Source organism: Grampus griseus (assembly GCF_964374135.1).
Source record: "Grampus griseus genome assembly, chromosome: 14".
NCBI classification, from domain to species: Eukaryota; Metazoa; Chordata; class Mammalia; order Artiodactyla; family Delphinidae; genus Grampus; species Grampus griseus.
In genome coordinates this window covers 3,635,898-3,658,261 of record NC_139008.1, presented here as the reverse complement: position 1 = coordinate 3,658,261, position 22,364 = coordinate 3,635,898, and the positions used below count along the sequence as shown (strand labels likewise).

General features: G+C 52.1%; 1 protein-coding gene across 1 annotated transcript in view; it reads right to left on the bottom strand.

Annotated features, from left to right (window-relative positions):
• Positions 1 to 1,092: 1,092 nt before the first annotated feature.
• The window catches only part of WIPI2 (WD repeat domain, phosphoinositide interacting 2), a 31,179-nt gene continuing 9,907 nt past the window's right edge, over positions 1,093 to 22,364 (bottom strand). Inside the window, exons 3-12 of the mRNA XM_082671591.1 lie at positions 12,826 to 12,995; positions 11,442 to 11,538; positions 10,950 to 11,047; positions 10,460 to 10,552; positions 7,359 to 7,429; positions 5,590 to 5,697; positions 4,601 to 4,765; positions 3,455 to 3,562; positions 2,510 to 2,640; positions 1,093 to 1,688 (exon numbers count right to left, since the gene is read on the bottom strand). Of these exons, the coding sequence (XP_082527717.1) occupies positions 1,576 to 1,688; positions 2,510 to 2,640; positions 3,455 to 3,562; positions 4,601 to 4,765; positions 5,590 to 5,697; positions 7,359 to 7,429; positions 10,460 to 10,552; positions 10,950 to 11,047; positions 11,442 to 11,538; positions 12,826 to 12,995 (1,154 nt within the window). The 3' untranslated portion in view covers positions 1,093 to 1,575. The remainder of the gene's footprint in view (positions 1,689 to 2,509; positions 2,641 to 3,454; positions 3,563 to 4,600; positions 4,766 to 5,589; positions 5,698 to 7,358; positions 7,430 to 10,459; positions 10,553 to 10,949; positions 11,048 to 11,441; positions 11,539 to 12,825; positions 12,996 to 22,364) is intronic.

The window sequence follows — 22,364 nt, the reverse complement described above, 5'->3', positions numbered from 1 at the left end:
TGCGCCCCGGGCACCCCTGCCACCGGGCCAACCACTCGACAAGCAGCCTGACGCTCGGGGACTGACCTTGGAGCTGGGCACTGGACGGGGGCAGTCAGTTTGACAACTGCTTCCCCGTCACGAGCCACTCGACCGCCACAACCCAGGTACACACACAACCCGAACAGACACCACAGACCCTTCCTCTGTTCAAAGAGGGAAGGCAGACACTGTCGCTTTTCCGCTTCCAGCCTTAACCGTCACCGTCCCCAAGAAGCCAGAACCCACTTTTATGCCGCCAACTCCTCTTAAAATCCCTCAAAACTTTAACTACTACGTGTCTTGGTTTGGAATGCAGAGTTCGAGGTATTTGAGGTTGTTTAAATTCTATGAGAATGAGAAGGGAAGCCAGGCAAACACTGAGCTTGTGACCACAATCTCTCATCACTTTTGCTGATCAATTTTGAAGACGAAAACAGATAGGCCCAGGTCACCCTGTAAGCAAGATGTCTCCAGCCAGCTTCCTCTCACCTCCTCCTGACACAGGTAGGAAGGACCCCCCCCAGACAATGGAGCTCGAGCTAAGAGCACAATTCAGGTGCCTATCACATTTGAATTCTGTGCTTTATGGGCAAAGAAGCAGCTACAAACGTTCCTTAAAAAAACAAACACAAAAACACACACACGGGGCTTCCCTGGTGGCGCAGTGGTTGAGAGTCCACCTGCCGATGCAGGGGACACGGGTTCGTGCCCCGGTCTGGGAGGATCCCACATGCCATGGAGCGGCTGGGCCCGTGAGCCATGGCCGCTGAGGCTGCGCGTCCGGAGGCTGTGCTCCGCTACGGGAGAGGCCACAACAGTGAGAGGCCCGCGTACCGCAAAAAACAAAACAAAAAAACACACACACAGTTGTCCAACAGGAAGATCACAGCAAAGACCAGATGATTTACCTACGTGGCCTTCCCTCACTCTGTTGCTCCTTGGCGGTCTTTCAAGCTCACGTGCTATCAGAGAAAAAGGTTTTCAATGTTGGGAAGAACCTCTCTCTTCTAACACCCACGTGGAAAACAAGACCAGAAACAAAAATCCACCGCAGAAGAAACCCCAGAAAAATCCAATTTGGAAAGAATTTAATTAACAAAATAAAACGGGGAAAACAGTCCCGGAGGGGCTCTAGGGAGAGGGGACCCCCTCCAGGTCGCCACCCGGCCCCGCCTGACCCGCTCCGGTCGCTGCTGCCTTCTCGGGGCCGCTCCTCAGTCTGTACAGATTGAAAACCCAAACGCCTGCAGGTGGTTAGGAAGTGGCTCTCCCAGGCTGGATCGGCACATTAATACATGCAAAGCAAGGCGGTTTCAAGGGCTTCACCAAACAGTTAATTTTGGCAAAATGAGAAAACCAACAAAAAGCTGAAATTCATAAGCAGGATTAAAAGCCACTGAAGTGAAACCAATGTATTTCTCGACAGTATGGAGCGAGACTACAGCTACAATCTTTTTTTTCCTCTTGAAGTCTCTGCCATTCTCTCCCCCAACTCAGGTCAAAGTTCATAGCAGCATGACGCAAGTCCTCTGTCAGCGTTCTCACAGGTCACGGTCAGTCTGTCCGGAGGATCATGGGAGGCTGCTCGCTGTCGTCCTCCAGCCGCAGGGCGCGGGCCTCGTCCTCCAGGCCTGCGCCGCCCACCGCGCCCAGCTCGTCTGCGTAGGCTGCGGAGAGAGCGGGCGCTTCAGGCCGGGCCACGGGTGGGAGACCTCGAGGCCACACCCGAGGCGGGACCTGGGCCAGCGGGGAGCTCAGAGCCCACGGGGCTTGGAATTCTCGCCTCTCCCCTGACCAGCAAGCTCCCTGCAGCCTCAGGCACCTCAAGAGGAAGTCGCTGACCTTCCAAGACCCACGAAGGCCAGAAAGGGGCGGGCATGGTAACAGGGCCCTGGTGCACAGGCTGCAAACCAGCCTTGGTGAGCGGCGGGACGCTGAGGACAGCGACAGGGACACAGCCTCCCCTAACCGTAAGAGGCCTTCATCTCTAAGAGTAAAACAGTGAGCAAGGACGTCGCAGCGTGAGCAACCACAGCACCATCCGGGTGAGGTCCCGGTGGGCCTGGGGGGAGACGGCTCACAGGGCGCCCCGGTCTCCGCTGTGCGTGTCTGCCCGAGGGCCTCCCCGCTCCGTCCTGCCCGCCTCCCAGCAGGGCCTGCTTGCTGAGTGATTCCGCAGCCGGGAGGGTAAAGACTGAGGGTGCAGGGCAGCTTTCCAGCTGAGGGGCGGCAAGCAGGGAACAATCCATGTGCACCCAAAACCACGAGGACTGCCGCTTCTTCAAAGATGGAGAAAACGAACTCAGCCTCGCGAGGCCTTGACAACCGCACTTTACAACAGCTGGCCTGTCTCAGCGCCCCTGCCCCCGCCCCTGCCCTGTCCCCGCGGCAAGAGGCAGGCGGGCAGCCCTGGCGAGAGCGAGAGCAGGAAGCACGAGACCCACGGGCCTGGCCTGATCTGCCTTCCAGGCCCGTCCGCAGCCCTTACCCAGTGCCGTTGGGGACGAAGGCACGTGAGGACCCTTGGCCACGGCCGTGCTGTACGTCTGCGTCACCAAGGGGCAGTCGTGGGACGTGGAGTCTAGGATCTCGTTGGTCGTCTCCATGCTGCCGTCCAACCTGGAAGGGGAGAGACAAAATGACAGCAGGGACAGTCAGGGGCACGAGGACAACACAGCCCGTGGGCCAGCTGGGATGGACCTGCAGCCACAAGGCAAAGGCCCCTCGTGGGAGGAACACGCATGCGCTCGTCACACTGCGCTGACCGTGGAGTGACCCCCGCGAGTCTGTTCACGGGCATTTCTACACGCTGAGTCTGATGAAAAAAGCTGTACCTAGGAAGGCAATCTCATCGCATTTTTAAAGACTGAACATAAACAGAATGCACTATGGAAAAAACAAAATCACCCCCACGTTCACCCTGACTGTAAGGGTATTACAGTATCACTGTTTAAGAAAAAAAGCAAAAACAGAAAATCCAACTGCACTACCTTCCAACTGACTAATATTAACTCCTTCTTTTCAAAGAGAAAAGCTGCATCTCAGTGAGCCAGCAGGCTCTCAGAGAACGTGCCCTGCGTTGTGGACGCACCCTGGGGCCATCCCTGCTGTGCGCAACGCTGAGCTGCATCCCTAGTGGATACGGTTCCAAGGAAGAGGCCCACAGGCCCCTCCACAGGGAGGACAGTGCGCACCGGCCGCTCCTGTCTCTGCCTGGCTACTGAGCCGGAAGTGGGCAGAGGCGTGGAGAGCGGGCTCCGTACCCCCGTGGAATTCCGTCTGGCAGAGCGAAGCTCCCACGCAGCACAGGCGGCTGCGCTGGGACACGTCCCTGTGCATCCCCGGCTTCTGGGGAAATGAGCAAACCCCCAACAGGCGCCCAGCAGCAGCCTGACCACTTGGAGGAGGTGTGGCCGCGGTGTAGCCAACTCACTTGTGCTGCTTCATCAAGGTGCACTCTCCCCCCTCCTGGGGGTCCAGGTTGTACATGTATAAGTACCCGTCCGAGGCTCCCACCAGCAGTCTGGGGATCTTCTGGATTCTAGCGAGAATAAAAAGCAACCGAATTCTAAGCCTGAAACTTTCACAAAGTTCTCATTAAACTAGCAGCTTTTAGCCTGGCCAGGGAAGAACCCCCCTGCCCAAAACGAGCAGATTTAGCTTCATGAACTCAACATACTGTCCACGTGTAAGAGAATAAGGATCGCTTCTGCTGCGCTACCTGAGGCCGTAACACCAAGGCCAGGGGGAACTTGGTGTGAATAAACACTGAGGCCCACAGGAGAACGGGTGGAAACAAAATCAGTTTCATGGTTTCTGCGATTACTAACGGTAGATATTTTCATAAACATTTCAGCGACGCAAAGTGGATAAAAGGATGTAGAAGAGTGTTTCTGGGATCCGTGGGACCGTGCAGACGTGCTCTCACTGACGTTTCAAGACAATCTTTTTTTTTTTGCGGTACGCGGGCCTCTCACTGCTGTGGCCTCTCCCGTCGCGGAGCACAGGCTCCGGACGCGCAGGCTCAGCGGCCATGGCTCACGGGCCCAGCCGCTCCGCGGCACGTGGGATCTTCCCGGACCGGGGCACGAACGCGTGTCCCCTGCATCGGCAGGCGGACTCCCAACCACTGCGCCACCAGGCAAGCCCCAGTCTTTTCTTGCGTGGCTGTACTGGGACTATCACAGTGAGGCTCAGAGAGGCCCTGTGCGGCCTGCAGCTGACTCGGCTACACGGGGGCCTTGAACCTCGTGAGGCGCTGGCGCTGGAGGACCAAGGGTTAAATACCGGCGCTCTCACGTGGTCTTGACCTAATGATGTTTTTCTAAACGTTCTCAACAAGAACAGAAAGAGGAAGGTGTGAGGATCAGACACCGCAGAGACAGCACCAGGGTCCACAAACAGCACAGGCCCACCTCACGATCCCCCCCCGCTCCTGTGACTCTTGCCTAAATCCAAGGTCTAGGTTTGCAGGTTATCCTGGCGCCACACCGCCACAGTCCCCGGTGCCCCGCGATCTGTCCCAGCTGGATGCGCGGGGGATGGGGGTGGGCCCAGAGGCGGCGCCCACTCTACTCACGTGGCCAGCGCACAGATGTTCTTGTGGCCACAGAAAGGCAGGCGGACTGTGGCAAAGGCTCTGCCCTGGTTGAACATTTCTGTCACTTGGGAGGGCAAGTAGCTGGTGGACGCCATGAGCACCTTCCCGAAGTAGCCGGTCCAGGTGGTGGGCTCCTCCTGAGGCCTGGAAGGAGGAGACGCTGTCAGGCATACAAGGCTGGGCCCTTCACTGAGAACGACCACGTCCCAGTCTCACCGAGGCAAGGATCAGCCCCCAAACTCAAGAGAAATTTCCCAGACTTCAGGGAAGAGGGGGCACAGGAAGCGATGACCTCTCGGGACCCTGGGGACATTACAGAGCATGTCCCCCGAGGGGCCCTGAGGCCCCTCCCTAGTGGCCACCTTAGATGATGGCAAACGATTAACTCCCTGCTCTGCAGCCTATGTGAGGACACGAGGGCCAAATCCAGAATCCCCCGCCCCAATCTTTCTAACGGGGAGTCTCCAAAAACCTCAGCCGCACAAACCCCAACTGCTACTTTCCCGTAGCCCACCCCTGCTGTTATCCACCTTGTATGTATGCTTGTAAGTCATCCTAAACGTTCCTTAGGGTAAGACACACTAGAAACAAACAATACTGATCCTACTGCACGGTCATCAAGTGTAAGAGAAAAGGTAAGGACCACGCCCGCTGCCGTGCACAGCCACTGCAGCAATACGTAATTCAAACCAACCGCTTCACAAATGGAAACGGCCTCTGTGCAGCAGGGGGGCAAGCACCCCTCCCAGGGCAGCCCTCTCAGAAGGGCTGTGGGAAGAGGCGCTGAGGGGACCGCCCTCGGGGCCTCACGGGCCGCCCACCATGCACTCCATACTCCACCTGCCCCGCTGCTGAGCCGGGACGTGGCGCTGCTCAACCCGGAGCCAGCAGGAGAGCGCTCACGTGTCCACCCAGTCGGCGGACGAACCGCTCTGCGTTACCTGAACAAATGCACCTCTGAGACTCACTTTTCTTTCACAGTCTCGAGCTTGAAGATGTGCACAGTCTCCGTGTTGCTGGAGGTGGACAGGAACACGCCGTCCGTGCTGAAGGCCAGGGAGCAGATGCTCACACACCTGGGGCGAGGGAGGCCCGAGTCACACTGTTTTCTGGGCACAGAGTGCAACCAGCAGTGCCCCCGGGGACTTCACGAAAGTCACAGCGAAGGAAGGGCCCCGTGACAGGCACATGTGGGGCTACTGGTATCTTTCTTATTCCTTTCTAGTCACCCCCTCAAAACATGTGTTCAAAGAAGCAGAATGTCTGAAAGGTGACATCAAGTACGAGTAACCCTTTAATAGATCCTTATGTGGTTAACTCTTTGAGATTTCACGTACCTAAGGGAATCAGGACTTCACTAAACCATTTTTAGCTGAATGAGGCTGGCTTTATAGCACTAAGCTTAGTAAAAGAACCCAATAATTGAGATATAGCAACTCTTAACACAGAAGAGGGTAAACTGGCAATGTTGATAATGTTTAAAAGCAAACTTTCGATAAACTAAGACTCTACAGTTTACCTGTTAAAATCCCAAAGCCACCAAACAAACCTACATTTCCTCGTAACCCTAGAAATGCAAGATGTATTCAGCCCTGTCAACAGTCAAGGGGCTTTATTCAATCCAATACATATTTACGAGAGCTCACGACGCACCCGGCGTTGTGCTAAGGCTCAGGATATGATTTTTGCCTCAGTGGAGCCTGGAGGGAGGTGTGAGCAGGAACTCAATTCACCGCAAGCAGGGGACTGAGAAGTTTAGTGGAAGGTGCTACAGGAGCTCGGAGGGAAATGCTATTTCCGCGGGAGGTCGGGAAAGGCCTCCCCAGGGACACTCAACAGACCCAGAGGTTAAGGAGTCGGCAGGTCACAGCCTTGACCTCCATGGAGACAGAAGTTCCTCTCCTGAGGAGCTGGGAGCGACGGGGAAGGGAAACCAACCACAGTTGGAAAGGAAGGATGCTGGGAGGCCTTGAAATCCAAGGCCTTTCGGGGTCTGGAGCCAATCCCAGGGGCAAGAAGACGACCCTGAGAGGCTCCAAACAGCTCCCACGATACTCCCATCTTCAAAGAACGACAGGCGGGGCTCAAGTCTGAAGGATGGAGCCCAGGGACAAGAGCAGAGCCCAAGGCGAGCGCGAGGCTGGATGGTGACCCGGGTGGGGCCGCACGGGGAGAGGCCGGCCCTGCTGTGTGTGGCACTGAAGGCCAAGCATCGCCGGTGGGGGGGGACCCGGAGAAGGGTGGTCCCCGGTCTGAGGAGACCGGTACTGCAGATGGGGAAGCGGACGGAGCGCCACGCGGTGACTGTGGCTTGGTGTTTCTTTAGAAAGAAGGAAACTACTATAAGGGCCAAAGCTATCTGCCGGAGTGCTGGGGAGCCGGGGGCGCTGGTTACAGGTTTCCGAGCAGAGCCTGAGGGGAGGAGAGCTGCTGACCAGGTCAGGAGCCCCCGGCTGCTCACCCCACCCGCCTGGGCGAGCTCATCCTTCCCCAACCCCGGGCCATCCGGCCACCGCTCTGTGTTCGGGGGAATCACGGACGAACAAAACCCAGTTTGCTCTGATAAAAATGTCCCTCTAACCTCCCACAACAAGACTTCCAAACCCCACCTGACCACTCAGCTGGGCTGAAGCGGCTGGTCACTGAACTGGGACCCCAGTGTTTGAGTTTCCACGAGAGCATAAGAGTGAAGTCTGAGCTGAAGCTCCAGAATCCGTTTCGGATTTGTGCACTTTACCTCTTCACTCCTCTCCGGAACTCGAAGAGTTTTTGTCCTTCTGGAATGGAAAATACCCTAATCACGGTCCCCTGTGATAGGGAAGAAGGAAAGAAAAAGGCATTTTAGCTGCGCAGCATCAGGTTTGTACTTCCTGCACACCAGACCTTAGTGGACGGAGTGATGACAGCTGCCCTGGGCCAGGGGGCCTCGGGGGCCCCTGCACCCCCTTCACACTTGACAGGCCCTCACCAGAGCACGCCCTGCTCCACTGTTCACGTGATAATATGACGTCAACCCACTTTAACTCACTACTTCTTCTAAACACTAAGGGCCTTGAAGTCAAAGCTGGAATACAATAGTTCTATTTTCCCTAAGCCATCTGAGGTTTAAACTATTTAAAATCCACCCTGGGAATTCCCTGGCAGTCCAGCAGTTAAGACTCGGAGCTTTCACTGCCGTGGACCTGAGTTCGAGCCCTGGTCAGGGAACTAAGATCCCACAAGCTGCGTGGTGTGGCCAAAAAAACCCCCCAAAAACAAAAAAAACAAAAACACCCTTAAGCATTACTTGGAGGCCCCTTTTTTTTTTTTTTTTTGCGGTACGCGGGCCTCTCACTGTTGTGGCCTCTCCCGGTGTGGAGCACAGCCTCCGGACGCGCAGGCTCAGCAGCCATGGCTCACGGGCCCAGCCGCTCCGCGGCACACGGGATCCTCCCGGACCGGGGCACGAACCCGTGTCCCCTGCATCGGCAGGCGGACTCTCAACCACTGCGCCACCAGGGAAGCCTGGAGGCCCCTCTTTTAAGTGGAGCCACTGATCAAGCGCTGATTAGCAACTGAATACCTGGAAATGTTACTTAATTGCCTAAAAAGGAATGAAGCCAAACTTACAAAATGGAAGACCTACACCAAGAAAAGGTCTACAACCAGGACAGAAGAAAATCTGACTAAACGGGGAGATGCAGCACATCACATCGGGCAGGGGAATGAAATGCTGTTAACATGCAGATCTCCCCACCCCTCCCCCCAAATTCCCAGGGCTTGTGTGGATGCGGGGCAGGACCTGGGCATCTGGGTGAGTTGGTGAGATAGGACAGCCAAGTACGTGAAAATGAGTGGTACTTTCAACATCTAAATATTAAAAGAAAACTACAAGCTACAGTAACAGACTAACACAGAGACAGTCTGACAGAGCAGAATGGAAACACCTTAAAACAGGCAGCATCTTGAATCTCTGGGGTAGGAGAGTTATTAGACGTTTAACCTCATACTGTACAAATTTTAGAAGGTTCGAGCTGTTAAATTTAAGAAGCACTGAGATTATCTGACATGTTTATAAACAGGAAAACAAAAACCCCAACCTATAACCAACCCAAATGTACAGCACCAGGAACTGTTAAATAAATTGTGGTAAATTCATATAACAGGACACTACGCAGCCATTAGAAATCAAGCCGGAGATAAAATGGGTCCCTTTTGGAAAATATTAATAAAGACAATGATTCTCTGGACAGAAGGACGCCAAGTTTGTACTTTTGGTTATCCAAAAATAACCATGGCAAAGGTTTTGTCCTTTGCAGCCTAAACTTTTAGATTTAGCTATGTTCTTAACGGCATACCTACTGTGTAAGACTAATTAAGAGCTGTGGGTCACAGCCTGACTGCAGTTCCTCGAAAACAGGATTAAGCCCCACACCTCGGCGAAGCCCCAGCACCTAGTACACAGCAGTGCCGAGAAGGCCACTGGTGGTCTAAGGTCACAAACTGAAATCTGTGAAATTAAGCATTTGCTCTTTAAATCCCAGAAAAAAAATGTTCTATTTTTACTAGCCTTGAAATCCCATGAAGTGCTTTAAGGCCTCTTAATACCTAATAAAAGGTCATAAAGATTAAGACTGATTAATCAAGGGATAACAGAGTTTCGTGGCTGTCGTGATCCTCCCGGGGAGAAGAAAAGGACAAGGTGACGCTGTGATTACCCAGCACAGTGTTCAAAACAGTCAGGCTTGGAGTCCAGTTCCTTTGTCGCTGCCCAGCTGGGTGACCCTGGACCGACGACTTAACCTCTCTGAGCCCTCAATATGCAATAGGGAAAGGTTTACCTTACCGAGGGGGTCAATGAGGTAAATGAACATCAAGGGTCTAGTGAGTGGCCCATAAACAGTAGCATCGTTATCACAGAAAGTGGGTGTGAGGGTCCAGACCCACGCGGGAAAGGTAGAGAAGCGAGCCGACGTTTATGTACCTCATTTGGGTGGCTGGTTCCAGGGGAGAGGTGACTTAGGAGGGGGCTCCTTTAGGTTTTCAGTGAGAAAGCATCAAAGTAAACTAGGCAGTGGGCACTGAGAAGAGAGCAATGAGCCAGGAGAACGTCGAGCAGGCAGAGAAGGGAGAAGACACAGCAGCTGAGTTGGGAGAGGACAAAGGCCCCCCAGGGTCACGGGGCCAAGAGAAGGGGGCAAACGGAAGGGATGCCCAAGCCATTTTGTCCTCCGTGCAGGGAGCTTAAAAAGGGCCACGTCCCCTTACCCCAAAATCCTTCTCACTGGAAACTCATGTTAATGTTTAGAGGTGACCATGAAAAGTTTATACGTAAGACTTACATACTCTATCTATGTTCAAATTACTACTATAGGGCTTCCCTGGTGGCGCAGTGGTTGAGAGTCCGCCTGCCGATGCAGGGGACACGGGTTCGTGCCCCGGTCTGGGAAGATCCCACATGCCGCGGAGCGGCTGGGCCCGTGAGCCATGGCCGCTGGGCCTGCGCGTCCGGAGCCTGTGCTCCACAACGGGAGAGGCCACAGCAGTGAGAGGCCCGCGTACCGCAAAAAAAAAAATACTACTATAAATATATATTAATACAGCTGAAATACTGGAAACACTAAACCATCCCAGAAGGATGGCTAAGTAAATGACAGCTGAACACATACAGCCGTGACACGTGCTCCACCGAGGCGAGTGCGGCCGTGGAGCCCTGCCTTGTCTCTCCCCGCACCCGCCCTCCGGGCCGTGGACTGTGCCTGCATGTGAGCTAGCTGGTACAAAACTGCTTTGCTGGTTAGCAAACTAACTGTGTGAACAGAGGTGACCCAGTTTTCCACAGGGCTGCAGCAGCCTTACCTTCTCGGAAGCAGTGGCGAGCTTGGTTCCGCTGGCGTCGAAGGCCAGTGCGGCTAAAGGGCTGTCGTGAGCCGGGATCATGTTTGCAGCTCTCTGGAAGGAAGGGTAAAGTGACACCATGACCGCCGTGCCCTGCGCTGCCCACCGGCTGTTACTACCAGCACGGTTAACACAGACGCCAAATCCCCCTGATTAACCAGGGGTGAGGGGTCCAAGGAAATGCTGCTCAAAACCTTTTAAAAATAAGCAAAGCAATGTCTCCGTGGAGTTTTACGGTTTTCTCCACTGCTTCTAGCACTTGTGCCGCTAGGCGTGCAGCACCGCGGGGACAGGAACACGTCCGGAGGCAGGATGACTCGGACCTGCTCGGCGACGGAGAGGGTGGCAGTGGAAACGATGCCCAGGAAACGAGGAGGGCAGAGTCCCCTTGGCCCTCCTCTTAGGAAGCAGGGGTGCTGTAAAGAGCTCTCCAAGGACCAAAGACCCTCACCAGGTTGATGGTGTCGAAGACCTGCACCTCCCCGATGGTCGCGCTGCCTGGATACGCCAGGTAACAGTTGTCGTTGTTGATCGACAGCGCACACAGGCCTGTGAGCAACACACGAGGAACAAACGCGGGTCAGATCCTCCAAGTGTCACCAGAACTCGTCACTTAGCAAGAACACAGAAATCAAGGGGAGCTCTGATGCAACCTTGGTCGTCGTATCACTGGGTTTTAAGTTCCACACGCCCCAAACTGCCACCGTAGGTGACAGCAGGACTGTAAAAACAGACTAAAGCCCTTTGGGTGGAACTGGTTAGAAACCTCAAAATTGGAGGCTGACCGAACCAACAATTTATGTGGTCACAAGACCAGAGCCAGAAGGACGGTAGCTTGCTTTAAGATCAATACTTTTAAAATCTGTGGAACCTAAAAAGAGAAGAAAATCCCTCTCACTGACAGCTCTTAGAAAGGCAGACTGTCTGGTCCCCACGCGCTCACCTGCGGGGTTCGGGGGCGTCTCCCGGATGGTGTGCAGCACCTTCATGTCCCGGATGTTGTGTATATACAGAGACTCCTCCAGGCACACGATCAGCCTCTGGAAAAGACACAACGAAACACGGAAAACCAAACGTAAGGCAGAGCCAGTACGACGCTCGCTCCCGACCTCCAGTTAGCGGACTCCTGCACCAAGACGCCGTGTCCCTTCCGGAACCCTTGCCCTGGGTGCTCATGGCACAGTCCCCGCTCGCCCAGGGTGGCGTCTGTAACCACAACTGCTTCCGCCGGCTCTACCAGGACTTCTAACTGTACGATTTAATTCAACCTTATAGAAACTAGTCTCCAGCTAAGAAAAACATGGTTTGCTTTTGTTGCGCTCTTGGCCCTCCCCTCACGAAAACCAGGTCTAGAGCCTGGGACAGGTCTGGTGAAGGTTTCCAAAACCGATGCTGAATGAGGCACGGCAGGATGAAAGTAAAAACTAGGGCTTTTAAAAAAGTGTAAAATTCTCCACCCAGACTATTTTGCAGGTGTCGAAGTTCTCGCTCCATTTTAAGGAAGATGGATGTGGAGCTGACGCACCGAGGGGATGATGAGTCCAACGTGTTACACTTTGTAATTTACCATTTCAACCAACCTTTCTGTCAACAGACCCAGCTTCAGCCACGTCAGGGGTGTCCACTTTAGTCACGCATGGGCCACCCGAGGCCACGTAACAAGCATTCCCTGCACAGAACAACTGGTTGTTGACAGAACGTGGTGACAGCCCTTAAGGACAAGGCTGTACTTTGTAAGCCAAAGCCATGTGACCATCTCATGGAATAAACTCAAGAGCCAGCCACCAGGTCTACACTCTGGGCCAGACATTCTTGTGGGTTTTGGGAGAGACACAAAAAAGTAATAAATCCTTCATCTTAAAAGTTAAATTAACAGTTAAAGGGATCGGGAATTCCCTGGCCGTCCAGTGGTTAGGACACGGTGCTTTCAACTGCCAGGGCCCGGGTTCAGTCCCTGGTCAGGGGAACTAAGATCCTGCAAGCCATAAGAGGTGGGGAAAAAAAAAAAAAAAAAAAAGATAAAGATGCTCACAGATTTTTTAAAAAAGTAACATTTATAAAAAGCAAAAGAAGGTTCATGTCTTGAGGGATGAGTAAAGCAAACGGCAGAGGCCAGGGAATCGTCAGGAATGGGGCTATCTGAGCAAAATTGCTGAGACGAGAAAACAGAGTTGAGTCCAGGTGGGGGGTCAGGTGAGCAGAAGCATGGCCAGAGGGACCAGAAATGCCGCCTGGGGACGGTCGGCTGTGTCCGAGGGGCGCCACTGAGAACTCGGAGACACAGGCCAGAGGCCCCGGCAGCTGAGTGGGGTGAGAGCGCGGCCCACCTGCCTGTTCAGCTTCACAGCCAGGATGGTGTTGGAGTAGCTGTAGTTGCAGATCTCGGTCCCCTTCTTAAAGTGGCAAACCTTCAGCTTCCGGGGGGCTTTGAGGCTGACGATGGCCACTAAGCTGCTTGAGAACAATCTTTCCACGATGCACACATCTTCAGTGTCAGCTGAAAGGAGGAAAAAACCCCACATCTGTGTGTATCCCTGTCAACAGGCACAACGCGCTCGTGTGCGCAAACACGTGTCTACGGGCGGGCTCCCCACTGCAAGCTCTGGGGCCAAGAGAGCGGGTCAAGCTCGCTGCTTATGAGGCCTGGACAAGCCGCCGGCAGGTCGCCCTGCACTCCGCAAGGAGGACTCACTCCTCAGAGGCCCCCCCCCATTCCACACGTGGCACCCTGTCACTGCCCCCCCGGGGGGTCACCCAGAACCACCTTCATCTGCTCCCTGGCTCACTGGAATGTGAGCCCCGCCCAGACGGAGGCCTCATTTTCAGGCTCACAGCTGTAACCCCGGCACTTACAACTGTACCTGACATATGACGGGCCCCCAAGCGTTCCCTGAATGACTGCGTCTCTGGAGAGCTTGCTTTCCTGCCTGTAAACGGGGCTCACGGCCACCCTGGTGTGAGGAGGGACTTACAGACTCCAGCACGCAGGCAGCCCTCGACCCCCTTCGCGCCCTGCTCCCCACCCCCGCTCAGAAGACGGTGGGTAATGAACTGTGTGCACAGCAGCCCACACAGACAAGAACAGACACGGTGGACCCTGCGCGGCTGTTACTTCACCCCCATCTCCTGGGAGGCCCCCATACCCGCACTTTCTCCTTACTCTCCCCTTGGTTTCATTGGCAATTGCCTGGGGCAAGTTCAGACGGAGGGGCAAAGAGAATTCTGGAATGCAGGAAGAGCTCAGAGCCAAGAATCTAGATGACTTTCACGCGCAGCCTGTCTCGACCTGAGCTCCGGGAAGTACCGCCGAGCCGGGGTTAAGCACAGACCCGTTCACCACCCTAACAATGATCTGCGGCCACACTCTGTCTGGAGCTGAGCGGAGCACAGAGAACAGAGACACCCAGATGGATCAGAGCCCAGGGGACCTGGGAGGCCGGACTAGCCGGAGCCTCGAGAGCAGCTCCACCGTGAACAGGAACGCTCCTGTGCAAGTCCGCACACCAGACCAAGTGCATAGCTACTCGGAAGGCTTCCTTCCACTCAGCTGTCGCTGACCTTAATGGTGTAACTTAAAAACACACGTAGGTTAGTTTCAAAACCAAACTACTACAGTGAGCAAGTGAGCTCTACAGGTCCCCGTAGAAAGACACAAACTGTTCTAGGAAAGCGCGTGGTATCAGTCATCTCAATGTGGGTCTGGCAGCCCTACGTGCTCAGCACAGGGCCCAGCTACTGGGTGTCAGCCAAGAGTTATATCCAAAGTGGCGCAACTCATATTTGTGGAAAAAAATTAAGCTACCGCCATTACATAGACGGAATAGGCAATAAGATCAAGTGCGTGATTCCAAGCTCCTCACAGTAATTTAATCACAGCTGCTTTCACACAAATGAGAATCACTTCTCTTGCCTGCAGCTACAAACTAACCTCCCTTCAAAAAGAACCACGCAAGCCTGAAGCTTGTCTGCCCCGCAGCATCTCAGGGGAGCTGCCAACCCCTTCCAGGATCTGACCCTGGACTGAAGGGCACAATCACGCGTGACCTCCAGCACAGGGGACGCGGCCTCGGCCTGTTTTCATCGGCTGACTCGAGGCCAGCACCTGCACAGGCAGTGTTCCAACATCAGGCCGACACGACTCGGGAGAGACCAACCGCCACCCAGAACGGCAATGATGTGCAGTAAAGATAACCTCCCTCGGGCTCCTCACCTTCTCCCGTGCAGGGCCCGTGGCAGGGAGGGGCTGGGCCCATGGCAGGGAGGGGCAGGGCCCGTGGGCTGGGAGGGGCTGGGTCCGTGGCTGGGAGGGGCTGGGCCCGTGGCTGGGAGGGGCTGGGCCCGTGGGCTGCGAGGGGCTGGGCCCGTGGGCAGGGAGGGGCTGGGTCCATGGCTGGGAGGGGCAGGGAGGGCCATCTCCACAGCCACGCTTGCTCCCACGAGGCTCAGGCCCATCCTGCCCGGCGTCTCACCCTTCAGGCTCCCACCTCCGAGTCACCTCACTCTCTCCTCAAGATCTGAAGACGGTTTGGAGGCACACGGCCCTGATGGATCGCACCCTGCACTTCTCACGCAGCGCTGTCCTGTCATCCCTGGGAACCCGGAGGCCGGCTCAGCAGGGTGACCCTCCCACCCCCGCCCAGGCCCAGTTTCCAAGGGCAGGAGTGTGTCTGCCTGGGCACACTGCCCCCTATCGGGTCTGACGCTGGCTGGCACACTGAATGTGGTAACACGGACGCCATCCGGAGACCCCGACAGATTCTGATGGGGAGGCAGAACAAAATGTGAAAGGGAGGTGAGCGGGGAAGTGGACAGAGAACTCTGGCAGCTGACAGCAGGAGCTGTGCAACGAGGCGATGCAGAGACGGGGGAGGGACGGATGGTCACGTGCGGGACACATATGGCCAAAGAAAGTGCCCGTCTTGAGATAAATGAGCAACTAGAGGCACCGATGGAGAGACAGACAATGCAGTAGAGACAGGATGACGTCTGAGAAACCGGAAGGTGTGAGACCCAGCGGGACTGGTTTCAACAGACAGGTACCCCCCTCTTCCCCATTTGAAAGGAGGGAGATGACAAGATGGCACAGATCGGGGTGAGGGGGGTGGTCCTCTGAGGGAGGAAGTACCAGGGAGTTCCACGCTGAAAGCAGCCGTTTCTCCTTGAGGCATGCGAGCGGCTATCAGCTCTGAGGGGCACAGAGGTGGGAGGTTTAATGAGGGAGGACAGCATGAACAATCACCTCCCAGGGTAAAAGCAAACAGTTATTAGAAAAAGGTCGGATCATCAGCAGGCACTGCCAGTCTCCCGCTGAGGCCGCGGTAATCAATTAAAATTCAAGCAGAGGAAAATCGTATCAATGCAAGAGATGCAGAAGCAGCACGAGAAAACTCACTGCCTGTTCACAGTAAAAACTCAGAAACCTAAGGATCAGAGGAAACTTCTTCCATCATAAAGGACTTCTGTGAAAAATGTCACAGCTAGCACCACACTTCATCGTGGACTTAATACTGAACTCTTTTCCTTTTAAGACCGTAAACAGGGCAGGGCAGCCCCTCTCCTCACTCTGGACTGGAAGCTGACAGAAGGCCACAGGCAAGAAGAAGACATCAAAGGCACAAGGACCAGAAAGGAAGACAGCAAACTACTACTCTGCAAGCTCATGGACTCTGCTAAGCACCTATTAAAAGTAATGAATGAATTTAGCAAAGTCACAGGACACAAGGTTAGAATACAAGAATCAACCATATTTTTATACACTCTTAGCCAACAACTGGGAAGGAAAACGAAGAAATTCCATTTACAACACTCTCAAAAACCAAAACGTGAGGACGAAATTTAACAAAAGATGTAAGACCTCCATACCCAAACCCACAGAGTATTGCTAAGAGAAATTAAAGAAGATCTTCATAAATGGAGAGCTATACCACGTTCACAGACTGGAGTACTCAACATTATATGTTAAGATACCAATTCTCACCCAGCTGACATCTGGGTCCAATGCAACCCCAATCACAAGCCCAGCAGACTTCTTTTGTAGCCACTGACAAGCTGATTTTAAAGTCAGAAAGGCAAAGGATCTAGAATACCCGAGGCTGTCTTGGAAAAGAACAAAGTTGAAGGGCTCACACATCATGTGACTTTAAACCTCAGTATACAAACAAAGTGACAGGAAACAAGACAGTATGTTTCCGACATAAAGGCTAATAAACAGACCAACAAAAGAGAATAAAGAGCAGGAACAGACACACACTTGTAGGACTGTTTTTAGGCACCAAAGCAATTCAGTGATGGAAGAAAAATCTTTCCGACAAATGGTGGAGCAGGAATTCCTAGGGAGAAGCTTAAGGTGACTCATAGCTCATACCACACACCAGAATTAGTCTGAGAAGGAACCACTGAGCTAAACATAAAAGCTGAAACTATAAAGCTTTCAAAGAAAACATAGGAAAAGATCTTCATGATTTGACAGTAGGCAAAGGTTTCTTGGAAAGGACAGAAAAGGCAAAAATCATAAATGAAAAAAATAAATCAGACTTCATCAAAATTCAAAATATTTGCTCAAAAGACAAGTCAAGCCACAGACTGGGAAAAAATATTTACAAAACGTATGTGACAGAGGTCTGGTATCCAGAATATCTAAAGAACTCTGACAACTTGACAATAAAAAGGCAAAACAATCAAATTTTAAAAGGGACGAAAGATCTGAACAGATATTTCACAAAAGATACACAGAGGGCCAACAAAGACATCAATGTGTCCAACATCATTAGCCATCGGGGAATTTAAACTAAAACCACAAGGAGATATTATTAGACACACATCAGAACGCCCAAGATGAAAAAGCCCGATACCGCCAAATGCTGGTGAGAATGCAGAGCCACCAGACTGTCACAAGCACTGGTGGCAGCGCACAACGGACAGCCACTAGGAGGACCTGAGAGCTTCCTGTAAAACGTAACACAGGTTCCACTCCTATTTACCTAAGACAAATGAAAACATGTGTCCACAAAAAGATTTCTACAAGAATGTTCACAGCAGCTTTATTCGTAATAAATAATAGCTAAAAACTGGAAAAAGCCCAGACTCCCCTCAATAGGAGAATGAATATACAGTCAGCAGTATATCCATATATTGGACAACGGAGATGCAACAATATGGACAAACCTCAAAAACATGCCTCTGAGCAAAAGAAACCTTACTAAGAGGGCATATGCTGCATTTATATGATGCAGAACAGGCCAAACTAACTCCTTGCCTCTTGGCAGGTGGAAGGGAGCTGCGAGTGATGGGGGAAGCGGTATGAGGGAACTTTCTGGAGTGATGGTGAACCCTGATAGTTCAGGTTACACAGACATCTGTGCATTTGTCAGAACACAGAATGTTGACTTAAGATCTGTGCATTCCACTGCATGTAAATATTACCTCAAAAGGAAAAAATGAAAACAACGCTCGTAACTAATATTCATGGTATGGTATTTCAGGGAGTGTGTACTGATGTCTGCAAGGTACTCAGAAACGCAGACACAAAAAATAGGATGGATGGATAGATGGACGGATGGACGGAGAGCTGGGTAAGTATGGTAAAGTGCTGACAACAGACTAAATGCTGGGTACACGGGTACTGGCTGTAAAATACTTCCAGCTTTTCTGGGTGTTTGAAAATGTCCATTAATAAAACGGTGGAAAAAGAAAAGGGATGTATCGTTCATTTGGTTAAACCAGGTGTAGAGAAAGTAAAGAAAATGGGTTTCGGGTGTTGCCATCCAACTATAAGTTTGAAATTTCTTTTTTTAAACTTTAATGAAAACAAGCAGAAGAGACTCCTTTTAGAATTTTAACAACAGGGGAAGTGTGGTGCGGAGGCAGCAAAGCTGTTTTTAGCTGCAAACATTCATAGAAGAGAACATTATAATGAATCTCCACAGACCTGCATCACCTGGATTTCACAAATGTTATCTTTCTACCATTCAGCTTCAGCTATCTTTTTCTTTGCTGAAGTTTCAAAGAGAGGCTCATCATCTTGACATTTCACCCCTAAATACTTCAGTAACCCCTCTAAATAGATCAAGACATAGGAAAAATGTCTCTTCCAGCTCATGAGTGAAGTGGAAAATTTCTTACATCAAAATCAATTGCAAGTAGACGAGTATTTAACGTAAAACACAAACCCAAAGAACCAGAAGATGACGTGAGAGACTATTCATGCACCCCCGGAACAGGAGGAGCCTTCCTAGTACGCAGAAGCCCTACGAGCAGAGACGGATGCATCTGAATACACAGGAAGTCAAGACGTCAGAATGGCAAGGAGACCACGAGCAAGGTTAGAGAGCAAACAACCCGGAAGAAATATGAGCAACCCACAGCCACTGGCTAATGTGCTTTAAGTCTGTAAGAGACAAGTAATCCAACAGAAGGGCAGGCAAAGGGGGAAAAAAGCAAATCAAGAAAAGAACCGCAAATGACTACCAGCAATTCCACTCCTACAGTATCTATCTACTCAAAGAGAAATGAAAACACACGTCCACACGATCACACAAACGTGCACAGAAGCACTATTTACGACAGCCAAAAAGGGGAAACAACCCAAGTGTCCACTGACAACACATGGAATGTCCACACCCTGTAATACCAATGAGCAACAAAAAGAAAGGAAGTGCCCATCCATGCTCCAACACGGGTGAACCCTGAGAACACTCCAGGTGAAGGAAGCCGGTCACCTGTGACTCCATTTATCTGAAACGTCCAGAGCAGCGAATGGACAGTGGGAGAAAGGAGGTTAGTGGTGGCCAAGGGCTGAGGGGGTGGGGGTGGGATGCAGTCGCCCTGCTAATGGACTGAGGGGCTCTCAAATGTTTTAAAATTAGCTTAAGGTAGGCTGCACAACTCAGTAAATATACTGGAACCCACTGAATTGTACACTTTAAACAGCTGATTTTTACGGCGTCCAAATTACATCTCAAAAAAGCTATTAAAAAAAAATAACCCACTCAGGCAGACAACTGAATAAACTTGAATTCTGGCCACTACATTGAGATCTGCTGTATGAAGGACAGGGCAGCAGGGCCCTGAAACATCCAGCTGTGCTCCTATGAGCTCGTGAGTGATAGAGGGCCCTTCACCGGGATCCCCTCCAAGACCACGCGGCCCTGGACCCGGGAGCACACACAGGCTTCCAGGGTTCTCTCAAACTGCCAGAATCATACACTAAATATTGGGTTTTCTCTGGGAAATACCTGCAACTTCCACCAGATGTCCAAAGGAGACAGGAACCAGAAAACGGCGGAGGCTGCCTGCAAAAGGCAGATGAACTGCCGGTCACCCCGGAGTCACCGCATTTTTGTCATTACTTAAGTAAAAAACAACCAACGGGATTCACCTCAGAGACCCTTTAAGCCCTAGGAAGCAACGTGCTTAGGTCTTTTCAGGAATACACCTTCATAAAGCAACCTACTTTGACACGTTGCCAGTGGTTCCGGTTTGTCATTCTTCTGCTGCATCGTCTCCGGCTCTTTAACGTTGTTACGTTACACCTCGCTCCCCAGAGAACTTTTACAAACAAGCACCCACAGAACCCACAGACCCAGAGCGGTCAGTTTGCACTGAACTGAGGCACGCACAGCTCAGCCCTCCCATGAAATACCAGCGCACAGCAATCCGGCTGATAACTGAGGAGCAGGGTGCCCAAATGAAAAGACGCAGGGCGGTCGGCACGCAGGGCGACCACGGAGAAAGCCTGAGCGCAACCCCAGTGGCCTCCAGTGTCTAAGGCCTTTGCTTCCACGGCCCTTCGATGTGGCCTTGGCCACAGTTTCTGCCACACTTTCTTCCTAGAGAGTGCCTATCCAAAATTTAAGAAACTACTTCATTTAGGAAAGAATGTTGTTGGGACTTCCCTGGTGGCGCAGTGGTTAAGAATCCGTCTGCCAATGCAGGGCACACAGTCCGGGAAGATCCCACATGCAACTAAGCCCGTGCACCACAACTATAGCCTGCGCTCTAGAGCCCACGAGCCACAACTACCGAGCCTGTGTGCCACAACTACTGAAGCCCGCACGCCTAGAGCCCGTGTTGTGCAACAAGAGAGGTCACCACAATGAGAAGCCCATGCACCACTGCGAAGAGCAGCCCCCGCTCGCTGCAACTAGAGAAAGCCCGCACGCAGCAACGAAGACCCAACACAGCCAAAAATAAAAAAAAAAGAATGTTGTTTTGCTTCTGCTGGTGCTGTTCAGAGCCGGAGATGATAAAACTTCCCGTGGTGGGAAGAGGGGAGGGACAAAGCCATGAACTAACACAGCACACTCCGCAACCAGGCGTGTCGGTGGATGCCTGGGGCTCCGAAGAGACGCACGTGTACAGTCCACCCGATCTTTCACTACAACAGGCTCAAGAAGAGAGGCTACTGGATTTCTCCCCTGGAAGATCCTTTAGTGTAAATCTCACTGAGGTGAATGTTCCAGCCAGTGCAAGGTCTGCCGAATCAGAACCTAGTCGGCCAGCCTGCTTACGCTGAGTTTCGGAACTAATGCTTTGTGAGGTATGATTTCCTAGCTCAGAAGCATAAAATGCAAAGACGACACACGATGTAGAATCTGAAAGGCCAACTTCTCCTTCTGAACTTCTGTGATATTTTACAAGTAATAAAACTACAACCTTTATTTATATTGCCTAACAGGGTAGGATTTTGTTTCAGTAATGTTTCAGGGAAGAGAGACCACATATTTGCACTTTACATACCTTCAAATAAATTTAAAAGGACACACAGAGAGGGAAAGAGAATGCAGGGCACACACGGGGCGAAGCACACATGGGAGCTCCTGCTACTTCCCTTAAGTTTGAAACTATAATACAGAGAGTTGGAAAACAAAAACCTTCCAGTGCTGCTGGGCAAAGGTTTTTTGTTTAAGTAAACGAAACAGAACAAATAGCTGTCCATCTTGCTTCTCCCAAGACCAGCTCTGGCTCATTCTTTCTGTACCGACAGCGAAGACCTGACGTTACAAGGGACAGTCAGGAGGCACGAGGGGGCGAGCCCACTGAGCCGGGCTGAGCGTGGAGGCGTTAAGTTCTACTCTGCCAGAATCTCCATGTACGAAAATACCGGAAGGTGATCTTAACTCAGCAGCTAGCCTGTTTTCTAAGAGACGTTCTTCTATCTGCTTAACGATGTTCTAGGGGCAAGAGAATTTCGCAGCTTCAGTGCCACGTGCTCACCCTGAAAGAGCTCTCTGTCCATTCCCACCTATTTTAAGGGCTGAAGCTCACTAAGAACAACAAAGAAATCTATATACCACCTCAACATGCTGGTCAGTAAACACCCACTCTTTCATGATGCTATCAAGGCATCACATTGTGTCCCATCAAAAACTTCTGAAGGGCTTCCCTGGTGGCGCAGTGGTTTGGAGTCCGCCTGCCGATGCAAGGGACGTGGGTTCGTGCCCCGGTCCGGGAGGATCCCACATGCTGCGGAGCGGCTGGGCCCGTGAGCCATGGCTGCTGGGCCTGCGCGTCCGGAGCCTGTGCTCCGCAACGGGAGAGGCCACAGCAGCGAGAGGCCTGCGTACCACAAAAAAAAAAAAAAAAAAAAAAAAAAACCTTCTGAAAAATGAGGCACCAAAACCCACTTGATAAACTTCAAGGAAACAAATTAGTCACTGAACTGATTCAAACTGAGAAGGTGTCAAGACAAGGTTTTGGTATTCTGATACCCCATCTAAGCACTGGGTCTCCATTCTGTGGTTGTCAAACCAGTCGACCCTAATCACGACAGCAACAATTTAACAGCACGATTCAGGCGCTCATGGGCATGTAGATTTAATAAATGTTTCAGTCATTCATAAAAGCCCGATGGAATCCTGTTTCCAGG